The sequence below is a fragment of the Aplysia californica genome, unplaced genomic scaffold (genome assembly GCF_000002075.1).
Source record: "Aplysia californica isolate F4 #8 unplaced genomic scaffold, AplCal3.0 scaffold00369, whole genome shotgun sequence".
Taxonomy (NCBI): Eukaryota; Metazoa; Mollusca; class Gastropoda; order Aplysiida; family Aplysiidae; genus Aplysia; species Aplysia californica.
This window is the reverse complement of record NW_004797639.1, coordinates 486,154-508,088: the sequence shown is the minus strand read 5'-3', so window position 1 is coordinate 508,088 and position 21,935 is coordinate 486,154. Positions and strand designations below refer to the sequence as shown.

The window sequence follows — 21,935 nt, the reverse complement described above, 5'->3', positions numbered from 1 at the left end:
TGGGCACCATGTCGCTACACAGAGGATGTCGTTATATTGAAGGTTGTTATAGAGAAGCTACACTGTACTAAAATACAGGGGTCCGCAACCTTTTCAGCCAGTTATGCCACATTGGAGCTCAGAGAAAGCCCTCTAACTCTAAGCTGAACCCCCCCCCCCCCCCCCCCCCAGGTGTCAAAGAGAGAATTATGAATCGTTTGAAAAAAAGCAGTGCATGTAATGACACTAATAACTTTTAATTACACAATAAATTTTAATATATATATGCAAATGTCATTAACTTTGATATTTCTTAATAGCTAGTTCTATTAAATTGAAATCCAATAACACAAATAAAAACCGTTTGTTTCCTTCCCATCTAATTTTCTAGCCTAACTCTCTCAGTCAGTTAGTGCAATCAAACTTGTAAGATAAAAGATGTACTGTGTGGAAATGCATATTACAAGGATGTCGGCATCTCATCCCCGATGATGGCATCTCATCCCCGATGATGGACATCTCATCCCCGATGATGGACATCTCATCCCCAATGATTTGTATACATCGTACTGAGCTCTTCTCAAAAACCAGTCACGAAGTGTATTGCTGCAACGAATGAAACTATAATACGATATTCGTGATAAAGCTTATCAGACCAGACTTTTTTTACTACGTATGTGTATACATCGTACTGAGCTCTTCTCAAAAACCAGTCACGAAGTGTATTGCTGCAACGAATGAAACTATAATACGATATTCGTGATAAAGCTTATCAGACCAGACTTTTTTTACTACGTATGTGTATACATCGTACTGAGCTCTTCTCAAAAACCAGTCACGAAGTGTATTGCTGCAACGAATGATACTATAATACGATATTCGCGATAAAGCTTATCAGACCAGACTTTTTTAACTACGTAAAGCATAGCTACCCACCCCTCTCTGTGGCTATCAGGGACAGCCTTGCTCAAAATCAGGGACATTGATTGACTAATTATCAGGGACACCTTGTATTTGTCAAGTAAAACTTGCTGCCTTTTCGGTTTCTTTGCTTTACTTGGTCCAGAGTCGGACTTAGAACTCATGGCCGAACGTTTTGACGCCATCTTTTCAAACGAATGAAGAAGCCGAGCGCCGCGCATGCGTATCAGCTGACTTTGTCGAAACTGCACACCTGCCAACTCTCCTGAATTTTTCGGGAATCTCCCGAATTTTCATCATTTTCCCGAGCAACAGAAGGCTAATTTTTCTGTTTTAGAAGTACGCTTGCCAAGTTTTTATTTACCGGGACTGTCGGTCAAAATCCGTATTTCCGGGACAACAGCGATTTTTCAAAAAAATCTTTACAAAACACGGATGGCCCGGGACAGTGGGGAGCTATGGTAAAGTGTAGAGAGGCATTAGGCCAGGCCCAAACCCTCATGGAACCAGAGGTCGCCAACCCCTGTTATAAAAGGAAGGTCAAGAACATAATGAAGACAAAGGAGATGAATAAATCAATAAAAACAAAATTATGAAAACTATAAGCACGTATCCCTTCACCCTCCTCCCCTCCATCAAAAACATTGCAGATGCAATCATCAGCCACTAAAGGAAGCTCAAAACTTCAAACGGAAGATTACACAACCAACCAAAGCAGATAAACCCACCATAACAACAGAGCATACAGTACCAAAAATCATGACTGAAGGAAACCACATCAATGAAAACGGGGGAAAAAAAGACAATATTATTAAATTAATGATAACACTTTGACACTTGCGTACATTTTACAGTGACCACAAATAAATATGATACTGTGACATAATAATAAGGTCGCGTTTAAGCACAAGGGGGTTAACACGAAAAATGTTGTTATAGGAAAATCGAAGGTTAAGTTTTTGCCCCTTGTTCAGTTTATTTAAGAGACAAGGAGTTTCCTCTAAAACCAAACAAATATAATACACACCAATGAAACCAAACTTCTCCTATGCCCACTTTTGGTGTACGTCAAGATTTCTGGAAACCACTGAAATCTGGGTTTGCCCGTTTGTCCTTAAAAGCAACCATATATGCAATGAAATACAAACAAACAACTGTAGCTAAACAGGAAAACATAATGATGCCCTAAAAAGGATGGACACAACTGGCAACAGAAAGGAAATTAGCCATACAGTCTCAAGTACATGCGTGCTGCAGCTTGCCCCACTTTACCCTTCTCCACAATAATAATAATAATAATAATAATAATAATAGATAGCATTTGTATAGCGCATATCCCCGCTCAACAGCAGGCTCTATGCGCTTTACACTATATTATTACCCCAGCAGACCATAGAACACTCCGAAACATTCTCAGCTTCCCGGGAAGCATACAGTGCAAGCTGCGGATTTCACGCGCTCAAACACTATCAAACTGACAAGATCTTTCACTGTCTATACCTGGGTACCCATTACCACCTGGGTGAAGTGAGGAAAATTCGTGTTAAGTGCCTTTCCCAAGGACACAACGTCGGGCCCCTGACGGGATTCGAACCCACGACCTTACGGTTGCGAGTCCGAGAGCCTAACCACTAGGCCACCGACGCAGACCCTCTGAGAACACTCAGAAACATTCTCGACTTCTGCGGAAGCATACAGTGCGAGCTGCGAATTTCATGCGCTCAAACACCATCAAACTGACAAGATCGTTCACTGTCTATAGCCGGGTACCCGTTTCCACTTGGGTGAAGTGAGGAAAATTTGTGCAATGTGCCTTTCCCAGGGACAATAAATGCACGTCATGCACACGCACGCCAACGCACAAGAAGCAGTAAAAGTAAAATAAATCTAGGAATTTCCCCCAGGGACTCAGATTGTGGGCCTTGTATGTTCAAGGGGCCAGGCCTAAAAGCCTTCACTTTACTTAAGTGGTGGGCTTTAACACTTAGTTTTAATAAAAGTTCTACACCAGCTGCAAAGCAATTAGGTCATGTAAGTGCCGCAAATACGAGGTGATACAAGAGGATAACTTACTAAAATACACAAAACCGAAAGAGGTGAGATAAAAACAATGAAATAAAATGTTTGATAGGTTAGAAGGAGCAAACCACACTAAAGCACTCAACAACCATCCACAGTAATAACAACTGACAACATTTTTTTGCTATCAATTTCTGTTAAAAACTAGCCACATCCCAGGAACATTTGTAGAGCAACAGTCACTCACATTTCCTTCCAAATCCTTCCAACTCAAAAGATCACGCAGCGTCAGATATGTACCTCCAAAAACAAAGAAAGAAAGATATAGTATAAAAGAAGTTTTTTACCATCTAGCATAAGGCTTTTGTCAGAATGAGCATAGATGTGTGCTGCTCTTAGAGTATGTATCTGTATATAACTCCAAAGGTCTAGTATTTAAATTCCTGCATGTGGTTGAATGATGCATTTGATGTAAATGTACATTTTGTCAGCTTTACTTCTCCTTTCATTATTGAATTTTAATGAGAGTAATGTATATGATTTAAATATGTTTATGTATACCTGCATGTGTTTTTACGGTCCTGTACAGCCAAGGAAAATTTCCCTCTGGGATAATAAAGTACTATCTTATCTTATCTTATCTTTCCAACTCAAAACAAAACTGTGAGACTATCATAAATGAGAACACAACACATGAAGTTGCTTATAGAGTCAATGCTTATAGAGTCAAGGAAGAGCAACCTGATGTCATTTATAATGCACAGAGACCCGCAGATCTACTACATATATGTATAAAAACTGTTGATTTCTCTAGCTTAAGCAATGAAAAAGTAGGTTGTACGTGTGATAATATGACGACATGAAAATCAAAAGTGCTTCATGCACATGACCGTAAGCTTTCGTTTGACTGAGCGATATCATGAGCAAACAATATATAGTAACAAGGCATTGACGTTTTCTTTAATTCTAGCTTACGCCCAAATAACAAAGAAAATTGAAAAATGTGTCGGTCAAAAATATAAGATTCATGTCTACCCTAACCCTTCACAAACCAGTACCTGCCAGTATATTATTAAGAACTGACTAGACCAAGTTCCTCCTCAAAAATATCTTGCGAAAAAAAGATTCTGCCTCAGTCCTTAGAGTTAGAGTTGTCCTTTTGAAACTTTAAACAGTATTAAACCAACAAAAAAAAACATGCTTCCTGTCAAGTTTAAGGCTCAAACTTAAACAAATACCTAAAACTAGTAAAACCACTGACTGGCACACAAATAACCAACACACACATAGTGAAACACGCACACAGATTTTCAGGCTCAGCAATTTAACATACATGTATACAATAAAGTCTTTGTATTTACAACATGCAAATAACGAAAACAATTCGACATCCCACCAATTCTGCTATGAGTATGAGAGTGTGAGACTGTAGTTAGTAACTGTTACTGAATTAATTTTGAGCAGCATACACATATTTGGACAGGGGAGTAAATAATCTGAATTGATCAAAACCATTGGGAACTAAATATCTGAGCAGGCAGTAAAATCTGACATTGAAAACAGCAGTTTTACAGAGCAAAACAGATGACAAAAAAGCAAAAACAAAACCAAAACAAACGAACAAAAATTCCCCCTAAAAAATCTTATTAAACACAATTAAGTATACATAAACGGCTAAGACTAGATTGTTTACAATTCAGTTGTTTTAATAAGGCAAGGTTTTACAGCGCTCGCAACTGCATAAGGTTACAATTCACCCTACAGTACAGAGATCAAACTAAACCATGGAACATCTTCATAAACCGAATCTCATTCATTCAACTTTTTCTTGAGCTACTTTTATTATCAACTAAAACCCAATACAACATGGCTTCTCGCAAAGACGACACAAGCACACTGCGACCTGATCATCTGAATTTGCCATCACAAAGATGGACGCGGACAACATTAACACTTAGATGCTGCCACAACACTACACAGTCAAGTACATATTTTACTGATTCACTGTAAATCAATCAACTTCGCATAATAAAATAAGTCTCTATCTGTTTTATATTTCCTCAACAGGCAAACAATTCTAATTTAACAAAAAAACAACAACACCAAACATCCTTTACTTTCCATATATCCAAATTTAAAAATATAATTTACGAACCCTAAGGATGGTGATGATAATTAATGACAGAAGAAAACTAGACACACCTACATGATATTATTGATATATAATAAATAAATGCATATATATTTATATAGTACATATTCACACTCTACAGCATGCTCCATGCGCTTTACAACCACAGTGATGCACGCCTAAAAGAAATCTTCTTGGGAAGCAAACCTTTGTTGCTGTTGATTAAATTCTCGAGGGTGAGTGTGTGTGTGTGTGTGTGTGTGTGTGTGAGTGTCCCCCCCCCCCCCCCCCCCACACACACACAAGGTCCTAATCGCATATTATGATGATGGAAAGTGAGAACATAGGCAAAGTCAGCGAGCCCAGGCACAATAGCCGGTTATGCACAACAGCCAAGAGACTGTCCTCCTCTGGAAGACTTTGAAAGAAGGTGGGGGGGGGGGGGGCTTTTCGCAGTGTGGTATGAACTGAACTCCTGTACTCAGCGTCATAATCATGTGTTTTTCACATAAGCAGGTGTTGAGAGGAGATTAACAGGAGTGGAGGGATGCACCCATACTGAAATTATGGGTCAATCCCCCTGTTCACACGGTTTTCGAAAATCAAATTGTTTCAGTTAGACAATTTATAGCAACAGAGGTTGCTTTTAGAGAAAAAGGTTACTACTGAAACAGCGGTTAATTTAAAAAAAAATTTTTTATAGTAGAGGGTTTTACAGCGCTCGCAACGCATAAGGGTTCATTTTTGTAGGAAAATTCCGTTATAAAAGATTTGTTGCTAATGAGAAGAGGTTTCTCTTATCTGGGTTGCTGTCAGGTGGACACCACTGGATTATTAATCAAGCAAACCCTAGAACACTTAAAATATTCTTGGCTTCCCAGGAAGCATACAGTGCAAGCTGTAGATTACATGCACTAAAATGCAAACAAACTGACAAGATCTTTCACTGTCTATAACCAGGTACCTATTCTCACCCATGTGAAGTGAGGGAAGTTTGTGTAAGGTTGCGTGTCCACCAAGCAGAAACTGCCTGACACGTCAATAGTTGAAATGGAGCACTGGTTTTTAACTTAGCAATCATTGAAAATTCTGTGAGCTGGTGACATCATTTTGTCAGTTGCATAATGGCAAATTAACCAATATAGTTTCACGCAAAAAGCAAGCGCAAGAAAATATCTTTTAAATACGTCACTGGTTTGAAACAAACAACAGAAAAGAAACTCGTTCCAGAGGTGTATTTTGTCTTTCCATGTAGAGAATACAAACTTTGTAACTTATTGATGAGGTTGTGGAAAAACGGCATCTTTGACTTTGACTGTGGCCTGCCATGCAAAGGCCTACCTTACTACCTAGTACCTAGTGTGGAATTTGTTACTCAGTCAGATCTTACTTTGAGTTTGAAGAGAACAGTTGGAAAAAATGGAAGACAAAAAACTGATAGTAGAAATATTTAAACACTAGTACAAGTTTATTCACGAAAAAGGTGGCCAAAAGTACAGCGACAAGGCTATGACAATGATCAAGAACACACAACTGGCAAATTAAGTTGGCCAATAGTTAAGTCCTGTCGTTTCTAAACTGCCAGTTTGTTGGAGAACACGTAAGCCAGAAACACACAGACTGAACAGCTTCTTCCGGACAAAAAATTGGGTCGTTTCAGCTTTGGTGGACATACGGCCTAAAGTGACTTTCTCAGGGGTAATGATAGAACCAACGCCATTTTCTTCAACCAGATCATCGCACATTTGAGTCAATATTTTAACATCCACAGCACACAGACAGAGGACCTGCCAAATTAAAAAATAGATGCGTTCTAACCCCCACCTGCTTGCATACACATCTCAGTACAAGTCAAAGCATGCGTTTCTAATTTACAATATTTACATATTTAAGAGAAAAATCCTATTACACTTAACCCACTCAGTGCCACTGGTACCAAAGTGAAAATCTGCTTCAGGACCATGCAAAGGGTAAAAACTATTATTTATTCATGTAGTGTGTATCTTTGAAAAATCACTGAAAATGGCCCAGAGCACCTATACTGAAAAAAATAATACCATCACATATAGAAATGAATAGAGTTTAATGACGAATAGCAAATATATCTCTTATCTTACTGTATAACAAATACAACCACCATGCAAACGTAGACTTCTGCACGTCAGAAAAAAGCAAGAGCATGGGACAAATCCACGCATTAAAGTTTGGCAAAAGTTCTTTAGTAGCTACCCTCGCGGCACGCAGTTTTGGTCGTTATTATGGTACTGAATGAATTAATCAAACACGTTTTGTGATCAATGCCCTCTTGGAAAAGGAAGACCTGTACATGAGCTGAAAAATATGAAATACAATATCTTTGTATATTTCTAAGAGTCTTAAGTGAGTTATAGTTATACTATTGCATCTTTTCATGACTATAAATTAGACATAATATTACTACAACCCGTTGGTTTCCTTTTCTTACTTTCAATACAGACACATGATACTTGTGTGTGCACATGTGTGTGTGTGTGTGTGTGTGTGAGTGTGTGTGTGTGTGTTTATTTGTGGTGGAACACCAAACCAATGTGCCAGGATCTGGACAATAAAGATGTATCTTATCTTATCTTATATCTATATAACAACTAACAAATCTCCATTCATGTGCAACTGTATATAAGCCTATCAACCCTAGACATTTTGATTTCACAAGTTTTTGCTATATTAAATGCTTTTAAGGTTTGAAATAGAAGGCACCCTCAACAGTCAAGAAAACAAAATTTAAACTCATCTGGCCTACAACTACAAGAAAAAAAAAATCAGGAGGGGTAGAAAGTAAATTTTCAGAAAAGTGTACATAAAAGAGATGGCTTCCCCTTGTTGAGATGTATTTAACTATCAAACCAAGAAATTACGGGCATCCAACTGTCCATTCCTTATCTGTCACAGCCTCTAACCACTGGATTAGATCCACTCACTTACTCCTTGTTGGGATGTATTTCATTATAATTATACCAAGCAATTATGTGCAGCACAAAAATCTCCATTCTAATTTTTTCACAACCGCTGACCCACATGACTAGATTCACCCTAGGGATTGGGGGAACCACAATAGATCTCCCACACAGCTGCCAAAATCAGGTACAGTGACATCATCCTACTTTTAGGACACTGCCCATTTAAGGCACCGGAAAAGGAAAATGGAAATAGGGAAAATATTACAACCTCCCAGATTTTCTTGAATAAATGAAAATGGATAAACAGTGAGAGAGTGACAGAGGGAGAGGGACTGGCAGGAGAGAGAGAGAGACAGAGAGAAAGAGATGGAGAGACAGAGAGAGAGAGATGAAGTGAGTGAGAGAGAGAGAGAGAGAGAGAGAGAGAGAGAGAGAGAAAAAGTACAGAAGTTGGACCTTACCAGAAGTGGCCTCCCATAACCTACTCGATTCATCCTCAATGACCGTCGTAGAGGAAGGAGATGAAGAGGAAGCAGAATCAGGAGATCACACCATTGTTGAGGTATTGGCAAACATTGAGGTTAATAAATTCTAAAACAAAAAACCCTAGAAAAACATCCATGAAATATGATATCAATGACAAGACTTTCACCACAACATCAAATTTGCAAATTTTAGTTAACTGAGTAAAAGATCAAAACATGTATTGGGATAAAATTCTTGTTGAGACAATTTCTCAGAGTGGCAAGACAACCTCGTGGAGTAAAAAGCCTCTCAATGTATGAAGTGGTCCCTCCCTCTGTACTACATCTCCATTTTACTTGTCCACGATAAAGGTCATAATGGAGAGTGAAAGAGATCAGTCTCGAAATAGCTTGTTTGCCTCACTGGAAGTTGTTATTCACGAGGGAAGGAGGTGTGTGTGTGTGCGTATGTGTGTGCGCGTATGTGTGTGAGTTATGTGTCTTTGTGTGCATAAATCTGTGTATATGTGTGTGCGTTATGTGAGAACGAGCAGTATGAGTTGTGGTTAATACAGCTCCTAACTGAGAGTGAGCAGCATTAATTCACTGAGACTATTTTTCAAAATGGGACCATTTCATTATTGTCTGAAAGAGCTAGCACTAGCGCTTTACTAAGACTTAAGCCACGGGTGGGCCTCCAACGCTGCTTTGCTACGATCGCCGTAGTCGTAGCTGAGTTCCTCGCCCGCCTTGATGTCGCGCTGTGCGACCAGGATGAGGCGAGGGATCCCCTCCACCATCAGGGCGCGGGTGCAACAGTTGCCCTCGCGGGTATGGTTAAGCAGGCGACCCAGGCGATCACTCTCAGCAGTGGCATCCACACTGGGAACGAAAAAAAAATTAATTAAAAACTAAGATAACATTTCGTGACCCGTGAAATCAATAAAAATGTGTTCTCTCGCCCTCTGAAAAATTAGCCATAGAAAGCTCTTGTAGTTTTCCATCCACGAGTAGACTCCATACCAAGAATGCCATTGTCTGGAAAAAATTTTTTATTTAGAAAGGGTGCATCTCTTTATACGGAACATTCCTCAAGTTTTCTAAGCTTCCAGTTTGAGTTTTGCAAAATTTTCAACCGTAAATGTGTATAGTTTTGTGTCATATACAGAAATATCTCAAAGATTTCAATTGTGGAATTTAGGGAACTATTGACTTGAAGAGCACCTAGCCTACATTTGAACGGGATCAGCGCTCCGGGCATGGAACGTCGCAGATACAAAAGCGTCAGTCTTTTTTCCCCCCGGCAACTGATCATTATTACAATGATAAGCTAGCCTTGACATAGATCTACGTAATGAATTGTGCGCTGGTGTATGGAATGAAAAGTTGCCATATGCGAGGCTCTACACAGCAACACAACTTTTTGGCAAACAATTGAGACGACACAGGCGTGCATTTGAACCAATTGGTCCTTTTTTTGCACAGCTTATAATATGCAGGCATTTCAGGCGCTACTTGTTACTTCTCTTTATACATCACTTGCTCGGTGCCCGTAATTATCTTCACAAAACCTCATGTTTGCTATAACGAAAACTCGGATTTAATGAGGTTTTAGTTCAGACCCGGCGACCTCGTTGAATCCGAGTTCCACTGTATAGACAAAGGCACACTCACCAGTACTGCTTTTCTCCACATTTGAAAAAGTACATGTAGCATCCAATTTCAGGATTCTTTCCATACTCCAATTCTTTCTCTCTGGCTGTTGGTATATCCAGAAGATCTCCGGCATACTCCACAACAAAATCACCTTTGTCAAAATTTTTCGTAGCCACCACTCCTCTACCTTTGTTGTCAAAGTCTTGTATCTGTAGGAGAGGAAGGAAATGTGGAAATCACCTACAGCGGCTTGGTCGTAAACCAGTTTAATTCATTGAGGACATCTATTGTGGTCATCCCACTACACTTGAAGATGCCTTGTTTTGGGGCACTTTCATAAGGCAGAATAACTTCTTTATAATTAATCTATAATTAAACATATTTTTCAGTTGTTTTCGGTGTCTGTAATTTAAACGGCAGGTAAGAATGTGCATGCATACTATGAAATCTGCATACATTGGTGCCTCTGATTTGTGTGTATGATGGTTCCAAATGTGCCACAACATTGCCTGTGGTCTGCTGCTGTCATGTATATCTATCTGCTACGTCCTAAAAGAGTTAACATGTGAAGAGCACAGGAAAAATTACATTAGTCACAATTTTAAATTTTTGCCAGCTTGCTTTGACCTATTGTTAGCTCCATTCCATTTTGTCAATCAATACCAACTTCCTCAGAAATGGATATAGTTACATCTTAGAAAGAACGGGAGTACTCCAAATGAATACATGAAGGAAAAGCAGTTGAAAACGTGAAGAAAAGGTAGATTTCTCCAATATTTTTCCTGCAACTAATGTCATTTTTTCAGCAGAGGTTTTCATACACTCAAACTTTCTTATTCTCCGATCAAACCCAACAAAAGAAATTTTTATAAAAATGTTAAAACACACAGGAAATACAAAACTTCTCAAAATGGGCCCACTTATGATTTAAAGTTGGACTGAGTTAAAGACAAGTGTCAACACTGAAATCTAGAAAGACAGTTTAAAAAATGATATATTTCTGTGGACTAAAAACCGTAAATTTATGCAGTCCAAATTTTGTGAAGAGAAGGGGAGGGGGAGGGGGGAGGCATGTAAAAATGTAAAAATCAATACACGGCTGCCAGCTTTTCGAAACAAAACAAAAAACTAGACTCTCCATAAATGCAGCTTGTCAAGATGGTGGGCATAGACAAGTAACCTACCTCCAAACCCTTCACACACACTTTTCAGCAAGCAATAAATTCAAACCATTCTAAGCAGATCTGCAAGAACAGCGAAAATGTTTCAGTAAAAGTCTTTCCAACTGGCTTATGGGCTTCTTTCTTACTATCATTGTGACCTCTAAGACATATAAATGGTGAATTAGATGAACTACTGAAAAATAAATACCTTTAATCCATCTTCACACTTGGACAATATCAGCTTCTCCAGTAGGGAATGTTTCTCCTTCTGAAAAAAAAGAAAGGAAAAAATGTTTTACCAGATGAGCACAAGCACAGAACTCCAACAATTTGGAATTTGGGTTGCCTCTAACTCTTACTGTAAGCAAAACCAGAAAACAAACTAAATAAAAAGATGCAAAGAAGTACGCATACATGCAACACTCCCCCCCCCTCCCAAATTCCAGACCATGTGACTAAAATTGGCACTCATAAAAAAGAATATTTACAAACCTAGTCAGCAACCTAATAAAAATTATAACACCATAATGTAAAAAACCAGTTGCCACATGGTAACGATAAATAATATAGTATTAAGTATTCTTACTCTGTACAAAGAAAATTTCAACAGAAATGTCTCTATAAAGGCAAACAAAAAACCACCCAAAAACTCAAAGACAATCTATTTTTGATGATCACTAAAATTTTTTTTGCAAGAATGACTGGTTTTATCATCTGTTTCCATTTAGAACTAAACAAACGAAGTGGCTAGCCGTACTTAAGTACGGCTAGATTGAGAGTCTAGCAGTACTTAAGTACGGCTAGACTGCCAGTCTAGCCATACTTAGATCTAGGTTTGGCCCAATCGACTCAAGCCTGTTAAGTACACAGGTCTCATTAGATCTAGATCTAGTAATTATTCAGGTTCAAATACATGCAAGTCAGTAAGGCACCTTTTGGTTTTGTCTGAAATACAAATACTTTAGGCATTGCAAACTAAAAATTTCATTTACAATTCAGCCATCAATATTAAGTACGGCTAGCCTGACAGTCTACCCGTACTTAAGAACGGCTAGACAAGAAGTCTGCCAGTCTAGCCGTACTTATTTTAGGCCCTATTAACATTAGAAAACAGGAGGTTTAAAATACATGCACTGTCATTTAGGCACCTGGTTTCGTCTCAAATACAAATACTTTAGGTACTGCACACTAAACTAAAAATGTATATTTACAATTCAGTAGGCCTATTTTTTGTAAATGGTCAGTCTAGCCATCGCCATCATATTAAGAATAAGTACGGCTAGCCTCTTCCCTAAACAACTTCAAATTATTCCAGAAGTTTGTTGTAAAATTACATATTCATAAACAATGCAGAAATGCAGAAGCATAGAAGTTTGGTGATGACACCATCTATGGATATCTGTAAAAAGTTTGGTAATGATACTATCTTCGCATATCTTTTAAAATTTTAAACTGTACAGTGCAGGGGGTTAATGTACTCACTGAGGGCCAAGAATATAATCTGGTCCTAACAAAATCTCCCAAGAATGATTTTTTGCCGGGCTTTTTCAGGATCCTCTGATCCTGGTGCAGCCATATTAGACGTTAAAATGTATGAACTGCTTCTTCCTTACCAGAAACTAGAGCGGTTTCTTTTACAGTAACGCATATAATTAATGCAATATCATGGGCAATAGTTTTTCCATCAAACACTTGCAGAACATTATGCCAGGCAATAGGAATGAAATACAGTCGAACCTGCCATGATGGCCATCTGTACGAACGGCCACTTTCCATTCCCCCTTTGCGTTTTTTCTACATAATATAATTTAACTGTGTAAAACGGACACCTGTCCAACACGCCCACGGTCACCTTATTTTATCAACCCATTGTCAAATTTACCTGCATCAGGTGGCCAGGTGTGATCACGCGTTGCCCAACGCTTTGTTAAAAATTTGGAATCAGCCCCTCACGCTGTGTACGGGCCCTCATAATTCATTCACCCGTCGTTATTGTTAGTACCCCCAATGAATGTTTACCCAGGTTCACCAATGGGTAGGCCTAACAATAAATTGTCAACTGCTTGTGAGGGTAGAGTGATCTGTCATAACCTATAAGCCCCGCCAACAACTTACTCGTGCACAAATCGTGTGCGAGGAGACTGTTCACTGTTTTGTTTACTTAATCTGTGACAAAGTAACAATGGACTTTGACATGAATTTGCGACAGAAGCGTCGCTCGTTCTCTGAGTGGTGGCGACCGTGTGTTTGTTTTACCATCAAAACAACACTAAAAACCCTTCTTACACCACCCACCCCCCTTTTTCAAAAGAAAATAAAAACCCTTCAGAATTAGCCTTACGGCAGTCGAAAGTCTGAGATCATCCCCGGTTTGGAACTCGGAAGAGAATGAGTTGCTTTCTTCATTTGGACCAGTCCTGCCTAAGACGACCACCTGTGTTATACGGTTCTTTTTCTCCTTGACAATGGGTGGCCGTTTTGCACAGGTTTGACAGTATTGCTTTGAAGGCAACCATATTTTAATCAGTCCAATGTTAATTGACAAGACTCTATGATGTCAGATACCTCAATCTCTGATTTAGTTTGCCGACTACTGCGTCGCACTGGGAAATAGTCTGTTATAGTATTCACTTGGGCCACAACATTTTTTCTGTGGATCAAACAATAACAGAAATGACATTAAAAGAAGGAAAACAGTTAATAATAAAAGTAGAGAAGACAAAGAAGAAGAAAATAAAACAAACCAAAACGCTTGCCGACCTCCTGATCTATGAAATAAAAGATAATGAACACCGTGTCCAAGATACACACTGATGTGAAAGTTTCATATGCAGCTAATTCATGTCCTCTACTCCCTACAGCTTCTTCACCTTCCTCTGTGATCCTGATTTTGCGGCTTAACATATGATTTTCAGAATACCTTTCACAGGGAATTCAGTTTCAAATCCAACCAAAAAATGTTTATATGACTACTTAACTGAATAAGTCAAATGGTAGTTGTTGTTTTTTAATAATTCATGGAGAAAATCAGGATTAGAGACTTTCCAACAGCCCTGCATTCCTATCATTAACAATTAAAGTACATGATATCAGAAAAATAGCAACAAAATTATATTAAACACACTAACACAATACAAAATATACAGTACACAATTTACAATCCTTACTTTCTTCTTCCAGGCTTCGGTTTGACAGGTTCTGAACCTGCTGAAGCCATGGACTGTCCAGATTTAGCACTTTTCCTGAGTTTCGACCTCGGAATGGATGGAGATGCAACAGACGAATCACCGGAAAATGCTGAAACATTGTCTTTTTTTGATTTAGTTGGTGAAGCTATAGGTTTTGTACTAGGAACATCCTGAATAGGGTTGACTTGTAAGTCTAAGTCATCAACTAAAGATGAAATGCACCTAGCAGGGTTTGAATTTTCAATGCTCCCCCCAACTTCTGAAGCAGTCTTTCCAGCCGAGGACGGGTTAGACTTTTGACGAACTCTCGGTGGATCCGAAACGATTCCATTTTGTTGAGAATGTGTGGTGCTCCCATCAGTTCCAGTAACGCTATGTAAGAGCCCTGGAGTGATCTCAGGGTCTTTTCCCATCCCTTCTTTGATGGTGTTGCCCGGAGACGACTCTGGAGTGAGGTACACCGACCCAGCTTCGATAACAGCCTCTTTGCTTTTCTCAGCTTTGACAGCACCTGGAAATTTGGAAGGAGAATCAGAGCAAATAGAAATGCGAACTCAAAAAGCCAACGCTGTCACCTACCAGCTCGCACCTCTTCTATCTCATCCAAACATCTCCATGGACACAAAGAGACAGCTTATCACCTCAATATTCATACCAACATTATGTTATCAGTGCCAGACATGGACCTTAAGCAAAACCCATGAAAGCAAAATCACTGCATGCGAAATGAAATGTCTCCGCAAAACCCTTAACATCACAAGAAGAGACAAGCAGAGAAATGAAGAAGTGAGAGCAGCTATCGGCACTGAGTCCTGCCTGCGTTACAAAGAAAGACAGAGGATAAAATGGTTTGGCCACCTGTTACGCATGTCACCTGACCAGCCAGCCTTGAGAGCCTACAGCAGCAAACACTCAGGCTATAAAGGAAGAGGAAAGCCATGCAAAAGGTGGATCGAGGGTGTCAAGGAAACCCTACGAAAACATAACATCACAACTGAAAGAGCTGCGGAGCTGGCCTACCATAGAAAACTGCATCTCCCCTCGACGCTTAATGGCAACAGAGGATGAAAAAGTAAAAGTAAAGTAAGAATCAGAGCAAACGAGAACGTATTGCTGTTGAGAGTATTTTGATTTTCTAAAAATACAAAAACAAAACAAAAAAAAACTTTTAAAAATAATGATTGGCATAATATATTTCCCCAAAAGCAGAGCAGTACTTTTCTTTTTATCCAGCTACATGAAAACTGTTTGAGATAGAGTATTCTAAAAGTCGCGCCTACCATCTTGGAAAAATTTCATAAACAGTTGCACACCAACCTGTAAACCTCCACACATTGAAATTAACTTTTGAGAAACCCCTTTAACCTCTTCACTGCTGCGCAGGTAGATTTCACTTTAGGGCTTGAACAGTGTAGCGCTGTTCCTATGGCCCGTAGAATTTACGGACTGTGACAGAAGTTGTTCTGATACCAATTACAGTCGAACCTGTCCTGACGGCCACCTGTACAAAGGGCCACTTTCCATTCCCCCTTGTGTTTTTTCTATATAATTTAACTGTGTAAAACGTGCACCTGTCCAAAACAGCGGCGGCCACCATAATTTAACCCCTGTCACACCAAGCAATAGCCCCTGTCTTAGACGGCCACCTTAGTGACTCAATTACGTTTTGTCATAAATTGTGCCCAGGCGTTGTGGGCGAGCCGCCATAATCCAATCACCTGTCGTTGTTAGGTAGTCCCTCCAACCGATCATGTTGCATAGGCCCCTCCCACTGTTGACCAATAGGTAACAAATTTTCAGATGCTGGTGAGGTAAGCGTGTGATCCCTCATAACCCATAAGCCCCGCCCAGAACTTATACCCAAATTGTAAGTGAGATGAGTGGTCACTGTTTATCCAGTCTGAAACAAAGTAACAAAGGACGCCAACATGAACTTGTGACAGAAGCGTCCCTCGTTCTCCGAGTGGTGGCGACCCATGTGTTTGTTTTACCATAGCACTCGGTCCTCCTTGTCTGACACATTTCGTTATATTGTCACCCTCGCACAAAAGCATCAACAAAAGAAAAAAAACAAAACAGCGAAAACAACAACAACAACAATGCGCCCATCTTCGGTTGGGACCTCAGAAAGGAAAGGTTTGTTTTCATCTTGTTCGGTCCTGCCTAAGACGGCCACCTGTCTTATACGGCCACTTTTCTCCTTGACAATGGGTGGCCGTCTTACACAGGTTCGACTGTATAGGGGAGGTTACTGCTAAAATCTTGTAATTATTATTGAGATACCTTCTCTTTATGTTTACCACCATTTTCCCCCCATTTGAAAGCTTCAGATTCAGATTTTATTTTAGCTCAAAGAGAAGATTAGACCTAGATCCAACACGTCTACCGTACAAAATAGACGGCAGTGAATACAGATGGGCTTACATGTATATATTTTACGAGCGTTGTATACGGTAGGAGAATAAAAGCCTCTTGTCACTTCACTCTTACCTGCAGACACTTACACAACATGTATTCCCCTTTTTTGGTCTCAGTTACCATTATTCGAATGTGTGTTGTTTGGTGGTGTTGTTTTTGGCATCATGTTACTAACTCCAACTTTTCTCCATCTATCTCTCAATTAAATCTCCCTAAAATTATATCAATAGAAACGTGGTTCAATGTAGAATGCACATGCAGAAATTCATGACGAAATATTCATAAATAAAAAAGTTATATGAAGGCAGAGTGGGGTCACCCCTGAGCCGCCTATTTATCTGCGGCATGGAAGGGGTTAAATGTTATTATAAAACTGTACAAAATATATCAAAGGCTATACTTTTACAATACCGTGTAATCTTAAGAACAGCTTTCATCTTCATTAAGCTTGAAAATTCAGTACATTAAAAATGTATCCGGTCTTATTACCATAAACGTTACCTCTTCTTCTAGACTTTTTAGCCTCAAAATACTGGGTGATCTTTGAGGGGGACATGTTGGTCACGAGCTGCAATGTTTCTTTTTCTGTAGAGTCAGTCATTTCTACAGGATGGCAAGTTCTGTGAAATAGACAAAATATACATTATAATGGAAAAACAAAGGGTCATCGTAATAATTCTATAAAAGCAATATGTGAGGCATCGTGGAGAAATCAGGCGCTTGGCAAAATAAAGAAATCAAAGAAATCGCCATTTTCCGCAAGTTTGACAATTTGTTTCTAATTTGTTTTTTTGGCTCAACACCTGTTATTCCATTCAAAAACATTATATATATCCCAGGTGTATTTGGCGGAAAAACGTTGATTAAACACTCAACAAATGTAAATTTCCAGTTTCCAAGAACTTTCAAGCTTTGGAAATCACCAAACTTTTTCGGAAATGTTCTCGCTAATTTTACCTCTGAAACAAGGTGACCCCAATTTCCTTTAATTGCAAATGTTTTGACTTCTATTCAAGTTACATGTGTATCATTTACATCAAAAGATAGACAAATGAACAAGCTTTAAGATGATATCAATAACTCCAGATGCCCCAAAATTGACATACAGTAAAACTAAAATCCACACAGAAATGTGTTTTTTAAATGGACTATACTATATAAGGTGTTGAGTCCCCCAAAAATTTTTTTAAAAACAAATTGCTAAACGAACAGAAAAATAAGATAAGATAAGATAGTACTTTATTATGTCAGTCTCTTCGATTGCATTATTTTGACGAGCGCCTGATTTCACCACGATGCCTATGTGTCATGACGTGGTGGCAGGCGCTCGTCAATTTTTTGGCATGTGGACATATTGGTATCACCACTAGCTTGTTCATTTGCCTTGCTTTCGATGAAAGAATTACCCATTTAAAGATGAGGAAGTGGAGGTGGTAAGCTCTTACAAGTAACAATTGGTAACAAACTTGACTGGCATCCCCACGCCGCTCTTGTGTATGAAAAAGTAAATCAAAGAATGTTCCTTTTAAGAAAATTAAGACGTTTCCGTGTTGATAATTTAAGATTTTATGTCCCTTTTGTACCATTCTATGATTGAAAGCGAGTTATTATTTTGTATTTGCTGCTGGGCTGAGAATTGTAAGATAAATACTTAGAAAAATTTGACAGAACCATTTTAAAAGAAAGCCAGCAAAATCTCTAGAACTGATGAAATCAGAATGTATAACACCACATTAAAAAAATAAGACGACCCATCACACCCACTTTCTACGCAAATTGTAAGATCACGCAGGGGCAGATGTGTACCTCAAAAACAAAGAAAGAAAGATATAAAAGAGGTTTTTTACCATGTATAGATCTAGCATCTGCTATTGTCAGAAAAGCATAATAATGTGTATTGCTCTTAGTTATATGTACCTGCGAATATTATAAAACTCCACAGATCTTGTAATCAAATTCCTGCATATGGTTGAATGATGCATCTGATGTGATATAATGTACATTTTGTCAGCTTTAGTTCTCTTTTCATGTTGAATTTTAATGAGAGTAATATATAATTTAGATTTTTTAAGTATACCTGCATGTGTTTTTACAGTCCCGTACAACCAAGAAAAATTTCCATCTGGGATAATCAAGTTAAATCTTATCTTATCTTATCTTAAATTGAGTACATGTCGAGATATTTGGATTGAGTGAGGTGGGAGTTGTCTGGTTTCAGAGGTAAAATTAGTTAGGGCCGCTAAAGTTTGGTTATATATACAAAGCCTCAGAGTTGGCGGAAACTAACAATTTACATTTTTTATATATATGCCTTTAATCAACATTTTAAAATATAATTCACACTGAAAAGGTTTTTTTAATGGACACAGAAGGTGTTGAGCTAAAAAACACAATTTCGATAAAAATTGGCAAACCAGCGGAAAAGTTTGAGTTATGTTTCTTTACTTTTAATTATTTTCAGTATACGTTAATACTGACTCGACCAAGTCAGTAAATTGTGGCAAAAAAGCTACAGACGAATGAATTTTTCAAAAAGTTCATGACTGACAGTTAAGGAGCGCTTAATTCACATTTGGGTACAATTATCGGAAAATATCTTTTTTATTGCGACTTTTCACGTTTCGTAATTTATTTTAAATTTGTGCCCCTTGCACTACACTTCCATTTGAAACAAATCTCATACATTCTGCTATGCAAAACAATGAGGTTGTTTACAAATGCATTCACAAAAGTGGTTATTCGTGACTGTTGCAAAGACAGTTTACAAGACTTGGAGATGGGAGCTCAACGATTGTCATATTACCATACAGCAGAAAAAGCAATTTTGTGAAGTAATTCTTCGACAAACTTGACGAAATCGCTTTCCCATTACTACAAACAGAATACAGGCAATATATCTTGACTATCAGTGCGGTTTCAAATCCTCAGAGACCTTTACAGAGAGTACCAAAGAAAACGGAAAGAGTCACACATTATCCCAGACGACTTTACAGAGATTTAAAAAAAAAAAAGAGAGCAACCTGTTGTTGTATGTGTTGGAAGGATCGATGTGAAGTATGCAAGGTAGGAGAAAGAATCTAACATGAAGCTTGCACAAAACCCAATGGATGGGACCAGATATGTCGAGTGTGCATGGACTTGGAAGCGGACTTGTTAGTACGGCGTTGAACGCATCTACTGCACTATAAACATAAGGACCAAATTAACAATCTATATAATACATTTTTTTAAAATTTGGCAACCAAAGATGTGAAGTGTCACGTTTGGTACCAAGGAGAAGGACCATTGATTGCCAATGAAATCTCTTCAAGAGTCAGTAACTTCCTGGAGGAGCCTTCTGACAATAAATATGCCACGTTCATACTGCTATACTTATCAGACCAAATGCTATAGATCTTGACAAATATGCAATCTTTGATGTTTGTGCCAAATAGAGCAAAGCTGTTGAACACAAAAATACCTTGAAAAGGAACAAACGCAAATGGAAGTGGACAGCCCACAAGTGTAATCGAAAGGTCCCTGAAAATGGTCTGGTCTATGTGCTCATGGATAACCTTGAATGTTTTTAAGAAAGAAAGACAATACCCCACCCCATCCCCCACCCATTTGATGTTTGATATCTGGACCATTCAGACTTGGCTGAAACAAGAACAACCCCGTTGCCACAAACGTTCGTTGCCTTACTTTGATACACACTGATCAAAAACATCCAGAACAAATTGAACGTAAAGGAATGGTCTTTTCTACCAACTTCATGACGCCAAAAACAGTCCTGCTCCAGAAGACCCAACCAAATAGCTTAAATAATTACTCACTTTATAATAATTACTCCTTACATTTATTATGATTTGCTTTTGTTGATAACTCAAACGTCCAAGCGATCATTGGCGCTCGTCGAGTGGCGTTGATTAATGTGATTCAAACGCCTAGATGCCGTTATCCTGTCACTTAGGCGGTTGAATTACGCAGATTTTGGTAGGTATAAATCACTTTTATGTCCAGTAACTTTTATGTAAGAACATTTGCTTTCAGTTTCAGTTTGTTTGTCCTCCTGTGTTGCGTCCAGCCCTCCCCCATCCCAGAGTGCGTCTTTAAAACAAAAATCAATAAATAATCTCCCCCCCATTCCTGAGTCCTGTACTTCGAAGCGCTCAGAACGTGCACAGATTCATTGACCGGTCACAATGGCGAGCCCGACAAGACGCGCTTAACTTTCTTTTCGTTTTTTTCTTTTGTGTGTGTGTGTGTGTGTTACCCCCACAAGTGACAGCACGGTGACAATATTGATTTATTTTCATGGCGACACCACGTTTGTAATGCCGAACCTGCATGTTACAATAAATGTTGCGTTATCAGACAATTACTGACAAACTTCTGGGTGGTAACGAAAGTGAAAGTAGATCTTGATTTTCCAGTCAAGTCTCGGTGACACAATTCCGCTTGCCGCCAAAGCCGCCAGTTCACGCGAAACGTACTCTCAGAGCCGAATTAGGTAAGATTGAAGAATACCAGACCAGCGGACTGACTTTGCCTGTCTCAACCTTAGGCCTTAGGAATTCATAATTTTCCCGTTTTTAAAATCTCTCAATGGAGAATCTCGGACCGGTAGATCTATTCATTAAAATTTTGTCAGGGGGGAGACCCCCCTGAACCCCCCCTCCACCCCAACCACCCGCCCCACTTTCTCGCGCAATAATGTACGAGTGGTCCGGTGTATTCTTCAATCTTCCCCCGAATTAATCGCGACCAGCAGAAATGAACTTAAAGACGTTATTGGATTTGGTTTTCAAATATTCGAGATCTTTTATGTATTTTCCCGGGTCTCTGCGATTTTTAAAAAATTCCCGGCAATCCCGGGGCCTGGCAGTCATCCTGCTCCCAACAACTCTCTTTCTGATTGGCCCGCTGTCGCGGTAGCGGAGTTTAGCGGAGGAAATGGCGGTAGCGGAAATCCGCTAAATAGCGGACTATTGGGCTGGATTGTACTTTACCGGACCACCCGTCTCGGTCCGTGATTACTACGCACACCTAGCCTAACTACGCTCTCATAGTCATAGTAC

The 21,935-nt window shown here is 39.1% G+C and overlaps 1 protein-coding gene across 1 annotated transcript in view; it reads right to left on the bottom strand.

Annotated features, from left to right (window-relative positions):
• Positions 1 to 5,750: 5,750 nt before the first annotated feature.
• LOC101849225 (N-lysine methyltransferase KMT5A) overlaps positions 5,751 to 21,935 on the bottom strand; it is a 17,469-nt gene continuing 1,284 nt past the window's right edge. Inside the window, exons 2-7 of the mRNA XM_005103355.3 lie at positions 17,377 to 17,495; positions 14,437 to 14,968; positions 13,835 to 13,919; positions 11,478 to 11,537; positions 10,125 to 10,315; positions 5,751 to 9,332 (exon numbers count right to left, since the gene is read on the bottom strand). Of these exons, the coding sequence (XP_005103412.1) occupies positions 9,122 to 9,332; positions 10,125 to 10,315; positions 11,478 to 11,537; positions 13,835 to 13,919; positions 14,437 to 14,968; positions 17,377 to 17,476 (1,179 nt within the window). The 5' untranslated portion in view covers positions 17,477 to 17,495 and the 3' untranslated portion in view covers positions 5,751 to 9,121. The remainder of the gene's footprint in view (positions 9,333 to 10,124; positions 10,316 to 11,477; positions 11,538 to 13,834; positions 13,920 to 14,436; positions 14,969 to 17,376; positions 17,496 to 21,935) is intronic.